General features: G+C 56.1%; 5 protein-coding genes across 5 annotated transcripts; 3 read left to right on the forward strand and 2 right to left on the reverse strand.

The window, feature by feature from the left end:
- Positions 1 to 314: 314 nt before the first annotated feature.
- On the forward strand, positions 315 to 1,992 carry D7B24_005752 (uncharacterized protein; the record flags this gene model as incomplete). The annotated part of the gene is made up of 3 exons (XM_028639901.1): positions 315 to 1,418; positions 1,472 to 1,621; positions 1,681 to 1,992. 3 exons carry the CDS (start codon positions 315 to 317, stop codon positions 1,990 to 1,992), a joined length of 1,566 nt encoding a protein of 521 aa, XP_028495828.1.
- Positions 1,993 to 3,210: 1,218 nt separating this feature from the next.
- Positions 3,211 to 3,845, forward strand: SBH1 (Arf guanine nucleotide exchange factor sbh1; the record flags this gene model as incomplete). The annotated part of the gene is made up of 4 exons (XM_028639902.1): positions 3,211 to 3,213; positions 3,367 to 3,571; positions 3,644 to 3,739; positions 3,811 to 3,845. 4 exons carry the CDS (start codon positions 3,211 to 3,213, stop codon positions 3,843 to 3,845), a joined length of 339 nt encoding a protein of 112 aa, XP_028495829.1.
- Positions 3,846 to 5,191: 1,346 nt separating this feature from the next.
- D7B24_005754 (uncharacterized protein) lies at positions 5,192 to 9,254 on the forward strand (the record flags this gene model as incomplete). Its single annotated transcript, XM_028639903.1, has 4 exons — positions 5,192 to 5,429; positions 5,496 to 7,161; positions 7,212 to 8,053; positions 8,104 to 9,254. The coding sequence occupies 4 exons, from the start codon at positions 5,192 to 5,194 to the stop codon at positions 9,252 to 9,254; spliced, it is 3,897 nt and encodes a 1,298-aa protein (XP_028495830.1).
- A 433-nt stretch (positions 9,255 to 9,687) lies between these two features.
- Positions 9,688 to 12,582, reverse strand: D7B24_005755 (uncharacterized protein; the record flags this gene model as incomplete). The annotated part of the gene is made up of 2 exons (XM_028639904.1): positions 9,688 to 12,420; positions 12,484 to 12,582. 2 exons carry the CDS (start codon positions 12,580 to 12,582, stop codon positions 9,688 to 9,690), a joined length of 2,832 nt encoding a protein of 943 aa, XP_028495831.1.
- Positions 12,583 to 14,415: 1,833 nt separating this feature from the next.
- D7B24_005756 (uncharacterized protein) lies at positions 14,416 to 15,485 on the reverse strand (the record flags this gene model as incomplete). The annotated part of the gene is made up of 4 exons (XM_028639905.1): positions 14,416 to 14,561; positions 14,638 to 14,673; positions 14,744 to 14,835; positions 15,025 to 15,485. 4 exons carry the CDS (start codon positions 15,483 to 15,485, stop codon positions 14,416 to 14,418), a joined length of 735 nt encoding a protein of 244 aa, XP_028495832.1.
- Positions 15,486 to 16,625: the final 1,140 nt, after the last annotated feature.

Genomic DNA, 16,625 nt, shown 5'->3' on the forward strand with positions numbered 1-16,625 from the left:
CCGATGGTGATTTGCGCCGCGACATCTTCCCACTCGCGAGAAGAAGCTGCAGAGTTCCCCGCGACGAAGATGACCGATTGCGAACGCCACAGTAGCGCCGCTGCAATGTCTCGGATTTTCTCATGGAGCACGACGAGACGGAATTGTAATGGAGACCTGGTTCGGCCAGCACTCGACCACCTCTGCGTCATCCCCAATCCGGCTGCTTTTCGCAACGCTTCATTTGCCGTCGCGTCAAACTGCGCGCGTCTCATCCGTTCAAGATCACGAACCCATGCTGACCTGGAACCAGTAGTTTAGCAGGCAACGCCACTATGTCCGAGAAGTTCCAAGAGTCTATTCCATCCGACGACACTACTCTTCGCACTCGAAACGAGCCGCAGTCCACCCAGGACACCACCAAGGGCAGCAGTCTCTTGACACCCGAGGACAGTAGCAGCATAAAGAAGACACAGCACGGTCTCCTACACGTACCCTCCCGAACCTCTTCGCAGAGGAACCAAGCGTCGCCGACGTCTACTGGATTGAGCGGTGTGACTGTCAGCGACTCGCGTAACAGTATCAGCGACAGGTCTAAAGGATCTCGAAGCAGCATCATGGGCGGTCAACGTAACGGCAGTATTTCCAGCCGCCGATCGGGGGTTGAGACTGAGCCGACCAACACACCCGGAAACTCGCAGTTGAATTCGCCCACCAACCCGCCCCAGAAGAAGAAGAAGGGCGGCCTCCTTTCCCTATTGGGATGCTGCGGGGTTCCCGACAGCGCGCAGGCCTTGGAAGGAAACGAGCAGGGTGTCCACAAACTTGACAGGCTCCCAGCTAGGCCGACGACATCCAAGTCTAGGCAGGCGACCCCACAGGACCAGCCTTCATCTAGCAAAAGCCAACTGCAGGAGAAGCAGCCTCAACCAGAACTTCCAATGACGGCCGCCGAACAAAAGGGCAAGCGGAGTTCCAACACCACGGCCGTTGACGAACCCGTGCCAGTGATTCCAGAGAGCTCTGATCACAAGCAGCCGGCAGCCGGCGGCGTCGCGGATGCACCGGCTATTACGGTTGATAGGTCCGCCGACACGAAACCCGAGCCTGCGCCGGTTGAAGACATTCCCACGACGACCAAGGATGTTGACGGCGACGAAGTCATGGCCGATGCCACGATACCTGAGGTCGCTGAAGAGAAGGCACAGGGTCAAGTCCCCACGCCCGAATCTCAGTCGAGTCAAGTCCCACCTCCCCCTCCGGGTCCGGCGCCCACCACCAGTATCCCACCTCTGCCTGTGAGCAACGCCGAGGCCGCGCAATTACCAATTTCAGAGCCGCAAAGGATTTCGCTCTTGCCTCCCATCGCACCCGAATTCAAGGGAAAGAAGTGTCTTGTGCTTGACCTCGATGAGACACTCGTGCACAGTTCGTTCAAGGTGAGCGATTTCTCAGGGTTCCCCAAGCTCGTTGCGTGCTAACACAACGCCAGATCCTGCACCAGGCTGATTTCACCATACCGGTTGAGATTGAGGGCAACTACCACAACGTTTATGTCATCAAGCGACCCGGCGTCGATCAGTTCATGAAGCGCGTCGGTGAGCTGTATGAAGTCGTCGTCTTCACAGCATCCGTCTCTAAGGTGAGATTACATTGCTCTACATAAAATATCGTGTTTGATTGACTGACGCCGCCTCTCAGTACGGCGACCCCCTTCTGGACCAGCTCGACATCCACAAGGTCGTTCACCACAGGCTTTTCCGCGAGAGCTGCTACAACCACCAAGGAAACTACGTCAAGGATCTCTCCCAGGTGGGACGAGACTTGAAAGACACGATCATCATCGACAATTCTCCTACGTCCTACATCTTCCACCCGCAACACGCCGTGCCCATCAGCAGTTGGTTCTCTGACGCCCACGACAACGAGCTGCTTGATCTCATCCCAGTTCTCGAAGACTTGGCAGGCGCCAACGTGCAAGACGTCAGCCTGGTCCTCGATGTCACTCTCTGATGATACCCCCATCCCCTTCTCTTCTTTCTCGTTCGCAGTCCCGCCCAAGGGTACGGGATTCCGCCCCCATCATAGCGGCAGGCGTTTCGGTTGCGATTCTGCTTTATTTTTTCTTGGTGTAGATGTATTACTGTCTAATCTATATACGAGCATTGGCGACAACACGGTGCCCTTACAAAGCCCCAAACCGATTCACGACGCGAACAAATGCTCTATCGATTATTGATACCAGCCCCGCTCAAACAGGTTGAACACATAGCCGACTTCACACGCGTTGTGGCAGGACTAGATAGCATGTGTTGGAGCCCATTTGTGGGCGACAGAAGTATGGCTTTGAGTGCGTTTTTGGGATAATGATGACGGACAGTGGTGGAGGGTTCGTCAGGCAGTGTTGTTGTCTTTTACTCAGCTTTACATTGTTTCAGTCCATACACGCACATGATCGAGATTGCGAGCAGGCCCGCTCTCCGTCGTTGCATTTGCGCGGGAGTGAGTAGCCAGTCGATAGGAAGTGGTTTCCAGACCGTAGTAGATGCGGCTGGCTTGAGAGCAGAAGATGGCGTCGAGCTGCTGGCGAGCTCAAGGAGCAGCGTCCGGCAGCAAATACCGCGTCATTCGTACACCATACCAATTTAAGAGTTACCGGATTTGACTGATATATACATGATGAAGTGATTTTTCTGTCGGCGTTCTACGGCTTCTTGCTATTGTTCTTCTTCATTCTGATTGATTACTGACCGGCACCCGAATGACTGATGCGCCGAAAGGGTACGACTCAGATGAGAATTCACGTGTGAGGGGAGGGGGCCAGATCACATCCCATGGCGGGTGGCCAGTGGGGAAACCTGGAGAGATGCAGGCGCGGTCGGGTGGAGCTTAGAGACACGGACAAGAGGCCTGGAATTTGCCTTTGGAATCAAGCAGGCGTCGGAAGAACATCGGCGCGCCGGTTCGCATCTGGTCGGTGGTGGCAGCTCGCCGCACGCGCTCCACTGCAAGCGACCCCAGGCGGGTAGGTCCCCTTTCCAAAAATGTGGCCTCTTTTGGGTGGGTGTCCGTGTCCAACAGTAGCCGAGAGAGACAAACCTGTCCTGCCCCCATCAACCACCTTGCCTTCTTCCCATCGCCGAGCTTAATTCATCCATCCCCTCCCACATCAAACTCGACCCGACCATCCTGCAGTGATACCCAGGGCCCTCCGCTTCCTTGACCGTTACAATGGTATGTCCCGAAATGCAGCGTCACGAACAATGGCCGATCTCCTAAGGGGGCGTTGAGGAGGACACGCTCGCCGCGACGAGGCCACGATGGCCCATCGCGAGGACCTACCCAAGACAACATAACCAGTCCACTGACACGGAGGCCTACTTCTAGTCTTCTCCTCGCGCCGCCTCGCCTGCTGGCACCCCCGCCGCGTCCGGCGCCAGCATCGCCCGCCCTTCGTCGCCTTCGATCCCCGGCGGCCCCCGTACCGCCATCCGTCGCCGCGCCGCCGCCGACCAGAAGGAGAAGATCGCCAATGCCAGGCCAAGCAGCACGAGGGCCGCCGGCGCCGGCGGCAGCTCCAGCACCATGCTGAGTACGCCCAATCTCAGTTAAAAGGGAGAATGTCAAGCGGGCCGTAATTTGCTAACTCGTGCTTTCTCAACAGGGCTGTACACCGACGAGTCCCCCGGACTCAAGGTCGACCCCGTCGTCGTTCTCGTTCTGTCTCTCGTCTTCATCTTCAGCGTTGTCGCTCTGCACAGTACGTTTTGCCTTGCCGCCAAACCATACGTATCACTTCTATACACATTATTTCCTAACACATTACTGTAGTCATCGCCAAGGTCACCAGGAAGTTCTCCAGCTAAACGGCGCGCGCTCTCATTGACGAGGATGAACTGACAACGATTGGGCTGAGCCGATAAAAATCAGCTGGGAGAAGCGAGCGCGACTGCATCACGGTTGCGACCCTTTTTCGACGCGGTCGTTCGAGCCCTGCGGGATATCCTGGGTGCGGCGAGACGAATAAAAGAAAAGCAGGCACGACTCTTTTTCTGTTCAGGGCCTGCTCTAATGGACGGCGCACGTTCTCTTGCCTCCTGTTGGGGTCACCATTCTTCCCTCGGCAGCGGGCACAGGTACCAGGGGCGGTTGTGCAGGAAGAGTGGTTGGGATGTATTATACCAGTTTCATGGGGATGTCTAGGCGAGGAATCTTGACGCCCTTTGCAGTTTGAACCGTGGAGTGTGTTTGCGTGTTGGTGTGTAGTTGCATGTAGCCGACAGGTGCTACCTCGAATTCCTTACAAGAGGACATGATAATTTGCAAGTTGGGCAAGCAACAGGGCGCTTTGATCAGGTTGACAAGCAGAGACGTCAAGTCATTGCGTTGTCAAGTTAGCCACGGCTCTGAGCTTCATCTGCTCCAGAATGCACATGCTAAATGAGACGGTAAGATGCGAGTTTGACGCGCCACTCGTGGTGGCAGTGAAAATGGTAGGTTACGCCATAATGGCTGGATCTGGAAACCGGGTGAGAAGGAGCGCAGCTGGCTCCTGATTCGCTTGACCTGGCAGCGTGTTGGAAGGTTGCTGTGCATCCCGCCAGGGCACTCTGTCAGCGTCAGGCACCTTGGAGTGCAGCTCTCAGGGGGGGGAGGGGCGATCAGCATCGTACGTCACTGCCTTCTCGCGCACCTTCCCCTCCCCCTCATCGCCCGGTTTCCACCTCTTGCCTCAGAGCGCCTGACTTCTAGGCCTCGTTTTGCCTCCACAAGTTGCTACCTATCCCAGCTGCATGCCATGTTACCTTGCGTTGTCCCTCTTTGAATTCCATCGTATACATATCAAGCGGCCCCCCCCCCCCTGTTATTGCCTTCTCAGTCTTCATCATTTCGCTCTTGGGACTCAGTGGCTCCTACACTGAACTGAATCGCGCACCACACCTGCACAGCCTTCACGCTCAAACCAACCAGCCCTTGGAGGACACGACGTGGAGCTTCATGACCGGCACCGACTCGGCACGATATCACATTTGATTAGAGTTCGCACAAAGCTGCCGCCTAGATGACGAAGCATCATTCGTAAACTCTCCATACATCCCGCCTTTTTTGAGGAGTCTTTATCTTGCACTGCTTCTACGCAGCAGCTGGACGCACACGCTTCGTGCTCGGGGATCTTGACGTTGTACCACGTCTACGAGCCTCACCAGCCAATATGACCGTTGATAAGACCGCCATAGGGAGCTCTGCACCGACGGGTGCGAGCAACTCTGACACGGCGCATACCAGACCGCGCCCCAACGCACGACAACAGTCTGGCACCGCTTTCTCTTCTGACGGCTTCAGTCTGCCCGACCTGGAGGCGGAGACTGAAGCACCCCCCGCTTACGGCGAGCTTCATGACCAGATTCAGCTGTCACAGTCCGGCATTCAAGCCGGCGCAAGTGTTACCGGTATGTGAGCGCTCATGCTGCCGGCCCTCGGGGCTCTCCGAAAATCACACAACTGACGCTCGACAGAGGATGGACGAGTCAACATCAACATCAATCAGAAGAACAGGCGCCTCACTGATCTGCTTGCCCCAACCCTGAGGCAACAGCTCGCTGAAAACGTCGCCGATGCTCCCCTCCCTCCGGCCTACATCCCACCCAGTCTCGGTGGTCAGCCGGGCCAGACGCCGCCGCCACCCATGAACATCGTCATACAGATTGTGGGATCCAGAGGCGACGTTCAGCCCTTTGTGGCACTTGGCAAGATATTGCTCGAGTATGGGCACCGTGTTCGTATAGCAACACACGCTACTTTTCAAAGCTTCGTCGAAGACGCTGGGCTCGAGTTTTTCTGTATAGGAGGCGACCCTGCTGAACTCATGGCTTTCATGGTCAAGAATCCAGGTCTCATGCCGGGCTTTGATGCCCTCAAAAATGGTGAGATCAGCAAGCGGAGGAAGGGCATCCAGGATATACTTCTCGGTTGTTGGAGGTCCTGCATCGAGGCTGGCAACGGGCTCGGACCGCCGCCGAAGAAGCATCGCAGAGACCAGCCTCTCGAAGAGACTGAGGTTTTCAGACCGGGCGATCAGCGACCCTTTGTGGCGGATGCCATCATCGCGAACCCTCCGAGCTTTGCTCACATTCATATTGCCGAGAAGCTAGGCATCCCGCTGCACATGATGTTCACGATGCCCTGGTCGCCAACTCGGGCATTCCCTCATCCCCTCGCCAACATTCAGTCGACCAACACGGATGCTGTCATGACAAGCTACCTATCTTATGCTCTAGTAGAGATGATGACATGGCAAGGTCTCGGCGATGTCATCAACAGGTTCCGAGCAAAGGCTCTGGATTTGGACCCCATCTCCCTCATCTGGGCTCCTGGTCTGCTGACGAGGTTGCGTATCCCTTACACATACTGCTGGTCGCCGGCACTCATTCCGAAGCCCAATGACTGGGGCAACAACATCGACATTTCAGGCTTCTTCTTCCTCAATCTCGCCTCCTCGTTTACCCCTGACCCTGATCTGGCCGCTTTTCTGGAGGCCGGTCCGCCCCCAGTTTACATAGGATTTGGGTCAATCGTCGTGGATGACCCTAACGCCCTCACTACAATGATTTTTGAAGCAGTCCAGGCCACCGGTATCCGAGCCCTGGTATCCAAGGGCTGGGGCGGCCTGGGAGCTGAGTCGATTGGAGTACCTGATGGTGTCTTCATGCTTGGCAACGTTCCTCACGATTGGTTATTCAAGCATGTCTCCGCCGTGTGTCATCATGGCGGCGCAGGAACCAGCGCCGCAGGTATTCAGGCAGGCAAGCCCACCATCGTTGTGCCTTTCTTTGGTGACCAGCCATTCTGGGGCGCCATGGTCGAGAGAGCTGGAGCCGGTCCTGCACCTATTCCGTACAAGGATCTCACGAGCGAGAAGCTTGCGGATGCTCTGAATTACTGCATGAAGTCTGAGACCCAAGCTCGCGCGCAGGAGCTGGGTGACAAGATTCGCGAAGAGAAGGGTAGCGAAGAAGGCGGAAAGAGCTTCCATCGCCATCTCAATGTCGACGACCTGCGATGTGCGCTGGCGCCTAGTCGGACAGCGGCGTGGAGAGTCAGGCGGACGCAGGTCGCACTGAGCCCTCTTGCTGCAGCCGTTTTGGTGAACAAGCAGCAGATCAAGTACACAGATCTGAAACTGTAAGCGAAATTCCCACGCGTTCGTATCTTGCAAATCTAACATGACCGAGGTTTCGACCTAAAGAGTACAATACTGAAGAGCAACCTTGGGATCCGGTTTCCGCCGTCACATGCTCGCTCGTCGCAGATATCAGCAGCATTGGCATGGCAATCGCTGACTTCCCTCGCGAGCTCTTCAAGTCTCGCCCCAAACCGCAGAAGGAAGAGTCAGGCCCGTCCACACCGCAGGCTGATTCCACTCCGACTGGATCCTCTGGTGAAAGAGGCAGCTCACAGCAGGCGCTCACCAGCGACTCGCTCTCCAGCCTGCAGCATCCAACAGTTCAAGAGGATGCCGAATATTTGAAGGCCGAGCTGCAAGGTACCGAAACAAGCCAAATCATGTCATCAAATTCTTCGACATTTAGCGGTCCCGCGGCTTCTAGTCAAACTCAGCTCACCCACACCGATTCAACCGCCTCCACCGAAGAGCTGGGTACCAACGCTGATCGCTTGAAGCCCCAAGATAAGCCCTCCACCAATAGGAAGACATCGTCATCGAGTGGATTTAAGCTTGACGAGACAGCAGAACGGGTCATGGGTGCCAGTGAGAGTGTTGGTCGCATAGTGACGACAGGTGTTAAGTCGCCTATGAACTTTTGTCTCGGCCTTGCGAGAGGCTTCAGGAACGTGCCGAAGCTCTACGGAGATGAGACAGTTCGTCCTGTTGAGAAGGTGACTGATTTGCCCACTGGGCTCAAGGTCGCTGGCAAAGAGTTTGGTCTAGGTCTATACGACGGCATCTCTGGTCTGGTAACCCAGCCATTGAGAGGAGCTCAAAAAGAGGGCGGTGCAGGCCTGGCAAAGGGCTTCGCTAAAGGTATTGGTGGCATCATGACGAAGCCTGCCGCAGGTATGTGAAACTTGCATGCGGCCATGTCCAAGACTGACATTTCTTTCCAGCTTTCTGGTCCATACCAGCATACACCATGCAAGGCGTCCACGCATCGCTCCGGAACCAGTTTGCGAGCAGTGTACAGAACTACATCATTGCATCTCGAATCAAACAGGGCGAGCTCGAACTCAACGATTCCCTTCCCGAACAGCATGAGGATATCCTCGTCCGTTGGAACAAGGTCAAGTACGATCTCCGGAAGTGGCGCGCACTTAAGATTAAGGAGCAGAAGGAGGAAGAGAAGCGGCAACGCGCTGAGCGTCAAGCTCGCGGAGAGCCGGCTGAGTTGCCGGGAGAGGACGAACCGCCCAGAACAGGTTTCTCTTACACAAAACACCTGTCATTCGATGAGCGCAAGGCCCTGCATGCGCGCAAGAACAAGTCACAGACCTCTCAGGTTGATCTGCAGATTCCATCCTTCTTATCTGAACAAGGTCGTGCTGATTCTGGCGGCTCGGCCCACGGCAAAGCTGAAGACGAAGACTACGAGAGAGCCATCCAGGCTTCTGTGGCCGAGACGTCGCGTGGTAATCCCGAAGAGGATGCGCAAGTCGAGCAGGCCATCCGCGCGAGCGTCAATCAGATGCGCAGTTCTGGACAGGGTCTTCCGGGCACGAACCACCCTGCCGCCGACTCGGACGAAGGGGAAGAAGATCTTCAAATCACGGATCAGGAGTACCAGGAGCTCATTGAAAAGGCCATGCAGCAGAGTTTGACGATGAGCTCGGCCGGCATCAGGCCAGGCGAGGGCGCGCCAGATGATGACGAAGATTTCAAGCGCGCTTTAGAGGCGTCCAAGATTCCGAGCGGCCAAGCACACGGCGACACGCACGAATATGACCTGAAACGAGCCATCGAAGCTTCAAAGAGCAGCAACCTGGCCGATCACGACGAGGAGCTCCGCCGCGCGATCGAGGAGTCCAAGACAGCACACGACGATCACCGTCAGAAGAACCAGGCGGCTAGGACAGAGGAGGACATTGTGCTCGAGTATGTTAAGAAGCAGAGCCTAGCCGAAGACGGCTTTCGATCTCAGCATGGAAAGGGCAAGGCCAGAGTCGAGGACGAGGATGAGAACGACGAGGACCTGAGGAAGGCCATGGAAGAGAGCCTCAAGATCAGTAGGCCGGAGCAGGGAGCCGGCGGGTCTTCGGCGTGAAAAGGACAGTGGATGGAGAGGGCCAGCAGCTCTGGTAGCCAGCGCTGGCGTCTTTGAAGAGCATACGCATGGAGTAACGCGAGATACCATTTCCTTGCCTTGATGCGTTTACCTGAGCCATCCTACTTGTCCAAATCGCCCAGTGTTGCATACAAGTGAAGGGCAAGAGCTACCTTGTGCACAGCAACAACCACCATTGTGTGTCACCACTAGCATGTACTATGCTCCTCAAGTCATCCATGCTGAAGCTGTGAGGGTTGGAATTGAAGATAACATCATCTATAAGGGGCAGCAAAGACCTTGTATATGTACACGTAATAAACACATTTCTCATTTCTAGAGGTCCAAGCAAGTTCCCGCCCACCATCATCTAGAGCAACGCATCCAGGACTCCTTTTCGTACCGTTCCTTCCCACTTGAGCGCGGCTTGCACCTAGTGCAGCCTCTGCTTGAGATACACCTCGGCCGCATAGCCCCTGCAACATCCTGTAGTCATGCCATGTTTACACCAGGGGCAGTTGACTGACGTCGTGATAGAGCCGCTGACACCGAGAGCTGAGTCTTCGGCAGTGGCGTCGGGGCGCGCCATGCACTCGTACACCCGGCTCGGCATGTCGTGGAAGAACCGACACTGGCAGCACTCGACGAGCATCTTTGCCAAGGGGGACCCGGGCATGCGGGGGCTGCGCAAGGGGCGCGGCACGGCAGGGTCGGTCGTGCGATACGGACCGAATGTCATTGTCAGTGCATCCGGCAGGGATACGGAGGAAGTGTGTCCCACGGTAGGGCTGGTACGTGCGTTGGATCGCGGAGGTGGTACTGGGGCCGGGTCCGGGCCGAGTCCGGCTTTGGCGACGTTGGGGCTTGACTGGCTCTTAGACAAGCTCGGCGCTCGGGCGAGGGTGTTCGCAGCCGTTTCGAGCTGAGTTCTCTCCTCTTTGGGCTCTACCTGATCATGAGAGCCAGACATAGGAGGGCAGACCAAAGATTTGGATTCGTCTGCTTCTTGTGGTGTCAGGCAAGTCGTGAATGACTCGACATCGTTTTCTGCGTGCTTCAACGTCTTATCCCAACTCTCACGCACGAATTGCTCCAGGTCGGACTCTCCTGCATTGTCCTTTTGGACTATCTGAGTGAGCCCTGGAAGGACACTTCTCGGGGTCATTGGGCTCGATGCCGAGGTCATTGTGCCACGCTGCGACTGCTGGCATGATCTCTCGTCGTCGGTCACAAGAAAGTGACCCGTCGCACCCTGACTAACCTCGCCAACCATAACAGGAAAACCCTTGTGCGATTGGGGGCGTGAAGAACTCGGCGTCGTTACTGAGGATGGCGAGTGAATCGAATCGGCATAGAAAGAAGAAGACGCCGACGAGGGTCGCGCGGAATCATGTCCCCTCATGGTTTCTTCATTGTACTCGCCTAGGACACGGGCTGCTTTTGGCATGTGCGACAGCCGGTCGCGATTGGATGTTCGAGATGTAGCTCTGGAATCGGGCGTCGAGGCGTCACGGCGAGGGCGGTCAAAGTACGCCGCGGTAGGTGGTCTGGATGTCGGTCTGACCTTGGCTAGAGCGGCCTGCATGGCACTTTTAAACCCATTAGGGCCCAGTGAAGGGGTGATTGGTAACCTATCGGTCGAAGTCGAGCGGTCGCCGAGGCGGTTTACCTCAGGGGTGCTGTCTCCGGGTGTACGAGACTCACCGGAGAGGTTAGTCCGTGGGGTAGAAGAACCCTGGGTCGTTGAGACTCGATCCGTAGCTAGCGAATATGCACGGCTGTGATGTTGACGATTCGCTTGAGGCGGGTAATGGGACCGTGCTGATGTGCGACCTTCTTCCACCACCACAGAGCCCGCCCGCTCTGAACTCTGCCATCGTGAACGACGGACGTAGTTCGCAAATTGACGTCCTCGCCTCGGCTCCTCCGTGTCAGGGCTGCCAATAGCGAGCCCAGCTTCCTCTGCTTTGGCCTTGATAAGTTCTTGCGCGGACGCCTTAAGTGCCTCCTCAGGCGTCATGGGCTCCTGTTCAGGCGCTTTGGGCTTCGGACGGGTCCTCCATTGCTCAAGTGTCTTCAGTCCAGGCATCGGTGGTGCAGTAGGCGAGATGAGAATCTCAGACCGGGATGATGAGCGTATGGAAATGGGTGAAGCGCCCTTTCGGCGGAGGAGTGGGTGGACATTTGACTGTCCATCAGCGGACATCTGGCGGGGCAGTCCGGGGCGCGTCTGGCTCGAGGCTCGCGATCCTGTTCCAAAAGAGTGGGCCTTGGGTAAACTCAAGTTGAACCTGGTGTCACGAGACGAACTGCGTGACGACTTCTGAACCGCCTGTGTGCTGTGGCCATCAGCAGGACGATCGGCGGCTTCCCTCTCTTGATCCAACTTGAGACCTCCGACGAAACCAGATTCTTTCTCCTTGCCCCAATTACCGGTTAGGGCAAGACGGAGCTGAGACGTCACAGAACTAGACCGTGACCTGCCATGTTTAGGGCGAGCAGACAGCGGTGGCGTTGGTTCTTGGGAGCTGGAGCGACGAGTGTGCTTTTGTGTTGTCAAGGCAGGACTCGAGTAAGATCTCTCGGTGATGGGCGGGTGGCTCGGTGTAGGAGGGGCTTTGGTCAGGCGTGTGGTGGACTTCCTCTTTGCGTCTTTATTGTCCTTTTCAGCCTGTTTCTCGTCCTTGCGTCGCTGCTTGGCCTCGTCCTTCTTTTCCTTCTTGCGCTGCCCATAGCCTTCCCAGCTGGGAGACTGGCAGATGGAGGAGGCGTCGTCTTTTCCCTCATCCTTCTCACCCGGCATGAAGGTAACAGTCTTGCTAGACGACTTGAGGGGCGTCAGTGGTGCCTCGACTGTGGGTACAGGTTCAACCTTGGCCTGAGGCCGTGATTCAGCCTTTCGCTCGATCTGAGGCGTGTTGCGGTTGGGTGGCGGAGGAACAGTGATGGACAAGCCAACGACCTCATTAGTTTGAGAATTCGAGGCAGTGGCGAGGAGGTCGCAAGGGACGGACGAATCTCTTCGGCGGGCCTGCAAAGGAGCGCGTGGAGGCGGAGGCATGGTGCTAGTGCGTTGCTGAAGCGGTTGCAGGTGAGATTGCTCATATGGTGACGGAGGGTTCTGCGACAGAGGATTCATCAACGGTGTCTGATGAAGCCGTTCCATCTACGAGGGGAATGTAATGTTAGCCAGACGGAGGTGATATTGGTGAAGTGCAGGAGGTATTACCTTGCACTTGCGCTCCAACCCCAGCATCTTGTCCATATTAGAGGATCTCGAAGGATGGGCAGAGGCGGCGGACTCCCAACGGGCAGTGGCAGAGGCCATGGCCAGTTTTAATACCGGGGTGGGAGACCGGCCTTTGTCAGTATAATTGGCGTCGGTAAATGATCCTGGTGAATGTATATCACGGTGGGTCCTGCCGACGAGCAAACAAGAATAGTGAGCACACAAAGAAAAGGAAGCGGTATATCAGCGAAACGGAAGAGAAGCGGGCTACGCTGTTGCAAGCGCAATAATCGACGGGTTATTATTTTTGTCCTCGGGGCGGCGGGGATGCGACGTGTGATATGTCTGTGACTACTTCTGGCCCTCGCATGCGCGGAAGTGTCTATTGGCGACGATAATGGTTGAGGTGAGGTGAGGTTGAGGTCTAGGTGTTGAGAGGTGGGGTGATCAGCGATCGGTCTGTCTGCTGGATATTACTGAATTCTTGTGCCGTAGAATGGATTGGAAAGAAGAAGAATAAAAACGAGAGTGACGATGCTCGTGACACGAGATCTGGCGCGATGGCTTGCATTAAAGGACGACAAAGAAGGAGAGAGAAGGGAGGGGGAGTGCAACGGGATGTGACGACGGTGCAAGTAAGTAAGTTCACGACCGTCCGTCCCGGTAGAGTACTCCGGCAGAAGCAGCGTGGAAAGAGAAGCCACCGAGAGAGGCCGCTAAGAGGCGGGCCAAGGCGAGGCCATGTCAGGACAATCCGAAAGAGGGGCGCGCCTAGATCAATCCGGCTGGCTTGTCCTGGCCGGCCCAAGTCTGAAGCGAGACGAGGGAGGCTAAAAAGTAACAAGCTAGCCAGAGCCAGGTCATCGGGGGTCGTCAAGGGAGGAGGTGGGTGTAAAGAAAGCGGATCAGGGGGACCGATCCAGGATTAGTGGTCAGTTCGCGTGGTCGTGCATCAGTCCAAGAGAAACATCAGACTGTCGTCTGTTAGGCCCCCCAAGGTTCATATCTTTGACTGGTCGCTAACAGAGTCGTGAATCGCCAATGAGGGGGTGAGCGGGGGTGACGGGACACAATTCCTGAACGGATGCCGGCAGCAGCCACTGCGACCTTGCAGTGGCGGCGGCAATGCGTTGTTCGTCAATATTGGTACAGCCCTGGCCTGCCTACAAACTTGGTGACTGTGGTGGAGAAGCATGCGGGTGTGAAGCTGAATTTTTTCTATTGGTTTTGTATGTGTTCACTTTTGCCAGAATCTGTAGGTTGGACCAGACACCAAACAAGAAAGTACGCTGGACAGGCACCTGCTGTCAGGCTGTACTCCGTTGCTCCATTGCCCTGAAGCAACGGTTAGTGGGGAAGGAGCACCTCGAGCTTGGAGCTTGGGGCATGGGCGGGCGGTCGCCTTTCCTAGCAGTCAGATTTGTTGACCCAACGCAGCTGACGGTGACCAGGATGACCCAGCAGCTGCAGCAAAAAAGATGTTCTTACTCCATCGTGGTCTGTTCGGATACGAGGTGGGAGGTGGGAAACAGCCGCCAGATCTGCAGCTATACCTGGCCCCACTGTTAGTATGAGCGCCCCAGGATCGGCGCGAGGGCCTGCCAGCGTCGGCGTCGCCTGCTAACACGATGCATCGTCTATTTTTGTCTGCGCCTGCCCCCTTCTCAGCTTTCCTCGTTTTCGCTGGAAGGCGTAATGCATTTGCAGACGCAGGTGCACGTCACCTGCACCTGCACCTGCACCTGCACCTGCACTCATATACTTGGTACTGGTCCGTCAGGGGCCCAAGGTACCAGCAAGAGGTAATAGCAGGACAGCTGGGAGATTTTCTTGGAAGCAGCGGACGGAAGGATAGGTAAACGATGTTTCTACTCTCCCCCTCTCGGATTCCCTCTTTTCTCACCAGCATTATTCCGCCACGGGCAGAGGTAGTCAGTTCTTGTTTCGCGTTTGCGGCTCGTCAATCACTTGGCCTCTTATGGACTCCTCATTGACGAAGGGACCTCGCTTGGCCTTGGTCGGATCGAGTCTGGCCCACATCCCACGGAGCTCCCGTCGGCTCCAGATGGCGCCCAATTCTGAATCCAGTAGCTAACATCGCACTACCAGACTGGGCTCGATCAACAAAGATCCATCCTGCCCGAGCTAGCTTACCCCCAACTGGCTTGCTGGCTTGCTGGCCAAGCTGGCCTACGCCTCAAACACCAAACACCAGGCTCTAGAACGGCGAGTCCCCTGAGACCGCCCTGCATTTGTCAACGCCCGTCCGTTCTTGTCGCTCTGTAACGCCTGGGCCGCACGGCCACAGGACCACACTGACGATCCTCCGTGCGTGTCTCGGATGCTCCGCTCCTACAGGTTACTCTCAGCCAAAACATCTTCCAATTCACCATTTTGTACAAGAACCGCAGCTGGAGAAGCAATTTTAACGATGACGGAACGGGGAGCGAGAGTGGGAGGGGAAAAAATGTCAGTTGCTCAATTGGTATCACTGAAACTCCAAACCATGCTGCACCGAGGTCATGACGCAGTAGCGCCTACTTGACATGCCGCCTCACAACCTCTTCTCCTGGACTGAAGTGCATCCAAACTTCGTCTCCACAGTCCCAGTCCACTAGGCCCTCAGGCTCTTCGTCTCTTCTCTCACGCCACAGTGACCACCTCTTCTGCCGGAACCAGCCACGCGCCCGCCACGACACTTCATTGTCAACCTTTAGCCGCACTGCAATCCAGTCGTCTGACGGACGATGCTCTTGTCCCATTGCAGCCTCGGGGTCCGCCGGCGCTTGCATTGTCTTGAGGATCTGTTCGTCCACCCACATGTCATTGACCGACTGCTCCCTAGGCAGCGTCATCTTCAGAAACTCGAGCGACGGCGCCACCGTCAAATGTATTGCCCGCAGCGGGTTGACCACTGTCTTCGCCAGCAGGTCCATCCACGTCGAATAGAGCACAGCAAAGTCTGTCTGAGACAAGTGAGTCGAGCCTCGGACCGTGAGCATTCACGTCAACGTCGCCGGATTCTCCTCGCGCGCCTCGTGGCAGAGGTCCACCAGCCGCTCAAAGTTTTCTTGCCAGTGCATGAAGGCCTCTGATCCGATAGACAGAAGCGGCTTGCTGATCCGGCCCTTCCCCGCCGCCGGTGTTGCTGGACCCCACGCATCAAGAATGATCCCCTGTCCAATCCATGTTAAAGAGGATTTCCGGAGACACTGTACTGTTGTCGCACCGCCAAAAGAGTGGCGCATGACAGTCACGTTGTTTGTAAACATGCGTACTGTCCAGTCGTCCCATCGGATTCCACTCAGGCCTTGTAAGCTTGACGCGACGTTGCCCTGGCGGCGCAGATTAGTTGCGGACACCTCACTGCCCTTTCCGTCATTGATGAGGCTCATAACATGAAAAGCTTCCTCCATCTCGGCTATCCTCATATCGATCTGTGCCGTTCTCAGCTCCGTGTCGACACCGCGAGCGTTATGAGGTGACGTATCCTGCGCATTGTCTTAGGGGAAGAAATAATCGACACAGTAGTGCTGCGGCGACTGCAGTTTGGTGCTCTTGCTTTTCTGCGACTCTCCACTCGTGTCAGATACATTGAGGTTTGCCTCTGAGTCGGTTTCAGACAATTCTTGCTCTCCCGGCAGGTTGACATATGTCCTGGCGCCACTGCCGTCCCGATGTTCCAAAGCAATCACCATGAGCCCGTAGCTCGCCAGTTCACCACAGATGGAACTGTAGATAGTTCTCGACCCATCCAGCCCGTGGCTGAAGATGATAATCGGGAAGCTCGGCCTCTGTCATCTGCCAGGCGAGACCCCATCAGTAGCCATCGTATTCCGTGCCCACTGCGTCGCGAGCCTGGCATTTCGAAAAGCGGGAAGTTTGGTGAACATGCTGGTTATGGCCAGATGACCTGTTACCGGTGCGTGGGGGGTGTTCATGAACTTGGCGTAACCCTTTGCTGTCTGGATCCGGGGCCTGTATGATAGGGAAGGGCGTGTAGAACGCTCGCGGGAACTCTTGGGCAGACGAATAGCGGTGCCCACGCTCACATTCACGATCCGCGCTCAGAAGACCTGCAAGATGCCAGTGTCCCAAAGCTATGTATCAACAACGTCGCATTGTCTCGAACCCTAAGGACG

The sequence above is a fragment of the Verticillium nonalfalfae genome (genome assembly GCF_003724135.2).
Source record: "Verticillium nonalfalfae strain VnAa140/NRRL 66861 chromosome Unknown scaffold_37, whole genome shotgun sequence".
Taxonomy (NCBI): Eukaryota; Fungi; Ascomycota; class Sordariomycetes; order Glomerellales; family Plectosphaerellaceae; genus Verticillium; species Verticillium nonalfalfae.